This window comes from Olea europaea, chromosome 10, assembly GCF_002742605.1.
Source record: "Olea europaea var. sylvestris chromosome 10, O_europaea_v1, whole genome shotgun sequence".
Lineage (NCBI taxonomy): Eukaryota > Viridiplantae > Streptophyta > Magnoliopsida > Lamiales > Oleaceae > Olea > Olea europaea.
This window is the reverse complement of record NC_036246.1, coordinates 43779891-43784369: the sequence shown is the minus strand read 5'-3', so window position 1 is coordinate 43784369 and position 4479 is coordinate 43779891. Positions and strand designations below refer to the sequence as shown.

Genomic DNA, 4479 nt, shown 5'->3' with positions numbered 1-4479 from the left:
CTACCCATTCCAACTAGGGAAAACAAAGCCCCTTATCGAATTTGAACTGATGACTTACGCCTTTCCATGACATTACTCTACCACTGAGTTAAAAGGGCTTCAGAGAGAGCCAAAAGGAAATTCGGTTTCCATTCCTCAAACTCTTAAAACAATAATCAAAGTGAGATGCAAATGATTGACAAATCAGGGATGATCCAACCTGATGATTTCGACTCAGTTCGACCATTCTTGCTTACACCCTATAATCCACTACACAATTTAAATATTCCATCATGATGCTGCATTAGAAAAACAAACACTACACATTCAGCAAAATATAGACATGGGAACAGCGGTGGATTCACAAAAGTGATGCCCCAGAAAATCGAAAGCTTTCTCCCGGTATACTCGATTCATAGTCAAACAGAGCAGCTATTCAAAACAATTTTTTTATACATAATTTATCTTTAACTTCAAACATAAATTTAGCTTTTAGAAATTAGAAACATCAATCCTCAACATGATAAAAGTTTGGTGCCAAATGGAAGTAGCCTTTATGAGAAAATGGGACACAAATTTTCATATGGCCAATCACAGTTTCTGAATAACGACCGAATTCAATAACCCGGCTTGCTCAATTGTCTGGTTCGGATCGGCAAGAACCTTGGGGGGAAATCCAACTGATTGCAGCTGATAAGTACTGGTTCCTCCAGGCCTAGATGCATCAATGAAGGAACGGAGATCACCTATTGTATGGTGATAGTTGAAGCGTGCTACCATGCGCGTTCCATCAGCCAATCTAAGCTGAATTGAGGTGGATGGCAGTGATTGATCCACCACCAAGCCTGCAGAAGGTGATGGAGCAGTTCTAAGGGAAGCAGAAACAGATGGCTCTACCACATTCTCAGTTGAGGAGCTACTTCCTAGAGTTCTACCTGTACCTTGAAATGAAACCTGACGTTTCTCAGGTTCCTGCAAATACATGAAAAAATGTAGTTACTTATTTCCTGGATTCTTTCACGTTCACAGGCATTTATAACAGAAGTAGAATCAGTAATTGGAGAAGTCAAAGGATTTTTACAATAGATAACTGTGCATTTGAACTTACTAAACTATCTCTTCTTCCCATATATAATCTAAAATAGTAAATAGCCAGGACACTCATTTAGTGCGCTAGTATTGTCTTTCAAAACTCTCAAAAGTTAACACCAAAGGAAAATGAAGATGTGCAATCGAAACTCATTTGCCTATGCCCATAAAAGATAGGGAGCCTTAAGGTAACGTAAGAGGATTCAGCATAAACTTACAGGGCAATTCTCATCCCTCCTAATGAGATTCACGTGAACAGATGATCTCCTGTCTGCAGGTTCCAACTCTTTAGGGCACTCGGATTTTCTGATGCTCTGCAATAGAATGTCAATACATGTCATCACATCCTGAACAACACTCCAAGAGTAAGATCAAATTATTTTTTCTTTTTGGTTTTGGAGTGGGGTTGTTTATTTTATGAGATGTAAGCAACTCTTGTATTCAGGATATTTGTTGTTTTAACAGTCCTCTCCTAAACATCAACATAATCAGTCATTAAACTACTCAGCTGTAACGAAAGAAGAAAGTAAGCACAAGCAATTAATAAGGAAAAAAATTGGGATGCAACGTATAATGAATGCAAGATGTTGAAATATAGTGGCCGCCAGCAGATGTTAGTCAAGCATGATAATCAGAAACATCATTCCTAAGAAGATCTAATGTCATATTCCAGTTGCTTCTTCTTTTAAGAACTTTTGTAAGTTGTAATCATGCATTGCCTGTTACCTCCAGAAAAGGTGCATTTTCAGGATCATCCAATCTCCTCAGAGGGCCATCATTAACAGTGAAACCATTTCTCCAGAAAACAATGTTGTGTACAACCGATTCAGGCTGCTGGGAAGCAGCAGATGGTGCAGTTTCACCCGAGAGTAACCTTCCAGGCCCAGTAAAGCTTCTTGAACTTGAAGAGGGATTAAGATTTTCCAAGGGGCCTTGCACAGCACCCAACTGCCTCGCTTGATCAAAAATTGCATCCACGTCATTACCCTTTGAAGGATCTTGGACAAGCATACCACTGCAAATTTTATGATTAATAGGCCAATTGATTATGATGCATCAGACATATCAACAGAATGAGATTTCAAAAACATGGCGCCTTTTTCCGACAGCAAAGAGGAAGACGGTGAAGACACGATGTGTGGAGAAAATTATAATATGAAAAAGGTGTAGATCAGATTCAATAACTTCAAGCAACAATAAGCTACCTAGCAGACTCAGGCAAACAGTTCAAGGATTTGGTTCAGCACGCTAAGCATCGAAAAAGAACAAATAAGGAATACAAGTCTTGTTAAGGACCCTAAATCCCTTTTCAGGCAAAGGCTATGTATCTCGAAGGTGTTTGGAAATGTCATGGATAACCGGAAGATGTTTTCTGTACCTAAAGGAACTCTTATTGGAAATAAATTGAATCATAATATTTACTAATTTCTCCAACTTCCAAAATTAAATGTTAAAAAGTCCAATACACATCTATAAACTAATTTTATCGATATAGAAATTTAACGAATTACAAAGGCCCATTTCAGGATTTCAAAAAATTGATATTTTCAGTTATGTGTTGTCCTACTCCAGAGAAACCAACTGATCAAAATTTAGAGTAACTTGAACAGTGAACTAATTTATTGCTTGTCCACGAGAAACTATAATGGAATTATAATGAAAAAGAGTAACACGTCCTACGAAATATGTGGATAGTAAGTGAATAATGGTTGTGATACATAATATTTCCAAACGTGCAACTAAACGTCAACAAGAACATCAACTAGTCCTAGGCTCCTAGTTATATTGCATTACTACAGGATTACAAGACATATTAGCTTTGAGCAAATGTAGCAACACCAAAATTGCCCTGCATACAACTCAACCTCAATCTTTCATATGCGTACTCCAACTCCATATAGAAATTTCAATTTTCAAATATGTGGATAATAAGCAGGTAATAGTTGTGAATGTGCACTTATAAGTAATGTCTGGATTTGACTTTAAAATAGAAGAAATTTGTAATTTTTCCCAATCAACTAGTCTCAGGCTCCTAGCTGTGTTACATTAATAGAGGATTACAAGAGATACTATTTTTAAGCACATGTAGCAACAAAAAAATCGCCCCACATACAACTCAAGTTGAATAATTTAAATGTGTATACTCTTCAACTACATATAGAGATATTCAATTTTCGAAGTTTTAAAGTATATGATTGGGATCTTGGATCGGAAATTCAATGCCATAGTATTAATCGTCAGGAGATGGTCCAATTACACATTTGTCCGTAGTAGAAAAACGTAATTTACAACAACCCTGTCACATCCTACAAAAAATCAAGCCCAGAATGACACACACACTTCCATTCAACCATAAATGTAACGAAAAACTAATAATTAGGTAAATCGCGAGCAAGATAACACAACAGGGTTTTTTCTGTCTATCCGGATTTAAAAACGGACCTCTTTTCGCCACCTGTGTAGTACTCCTGGGGGCCATCCGAGTCACTGTCCGAGTCATGGCCAGATGGCCGATTCAAGTCGGAGAGGGTCCGTATGCCGCCGGGGCGGCTGCTCGAGGGTTTTGAGGGTTTCTTGTCGCGCGAAGACATGATTACTATAATTTCTATAATCTAGACTAGAATTGGGGATCTTGGTGGAAGAGCGTGAGTCGGTGAATCTTGGCTTTCTTATTAGGCTATCTTATTATCATAATTCTCGAAATAAAAATATCACTTTTAATTAGGTAATTAGCACTAACATTTCTAATTTTCAATATTATCATAGAAAACGCCATTTCTTACATTTTTTTTTTTCAGTAATTTTACTCTTAGATAACATTTAATTGCGAGCATGAAATTTACATGAAAAAAAAATTCTAAATCTAAAACTTATTTGTATGAAAATTATTAATTAAATGTGTTTGATTGATTTAATTTTCAACTTTAAAAATATTATACTTATCCATTTTTAATTGGTGGATTAACGAGTGAGAAGTGATAGATGAGAGATAGAAAGAGAAAGTAGATTCCCTGAGAAAAAAAAATCATAATCCACCTAAAGAAAATATTTTCATTGATTTATAGAAAAATATGATCATGTGATCGAAAGTAAGAAAATGTTTTATATGAAATAAAGTCAATAAAATATCACAAAAATCGAAATTTGGATGGTAAATCACATTTTTTATGAAAAATATTGACAATCAAACATATCCTTGCCTTTGATTGTCAAAAAATGTCTTCCCGTCCGTTTACCATTAATATTTTTGTTAACTGAACACAAAAAATCAATTTTCTTTTCAAAATAAAAGGGTAATATGGTTTTACAAAAATTTTCTTTTCTTCCCCTTCAAAACTTTCCCCATTTCTTATTGCATTCCTCCTCTTCTCTCCTTGCCGCAGGGTGGAAGGCATTGAAGCAAGCAAAGGT

The 4479-nt window shown here is 36.0% G+C and overlaps 1 protein-coding gene across 1 annotated transcript; it reads right to left on the bottom strand.

Moving 5' to 3' along the window:
• Window positions 1–339: 339 nt before the first annotated feature.
• LOC111402420 (plant UBX domain-containing protein 4-like) lies at window positions 340–3795 on the bottom strand. Its single transcript, XM_023030712.1, has 4 exons — window positions 3511–3795; window positions 1795–2083; window positions 1287–1382; window positions 340–951 (listed from the first exon to the last, which is right to left on the bottom strand). The coding sequence occupies exons 1-4, from the start codon at window positions 3657–3659 to the stop codon at window positions 571–573; spliced, it is 915 nt and encodes a 304-aa protein (XP_022886480.1). The 5' UTR covers window positions 3660–3795; the 3' UTR covers window positions 340–570.
• Between the last annotated feature and the right edge of the window lie 684 nt (window positions 3796–4479).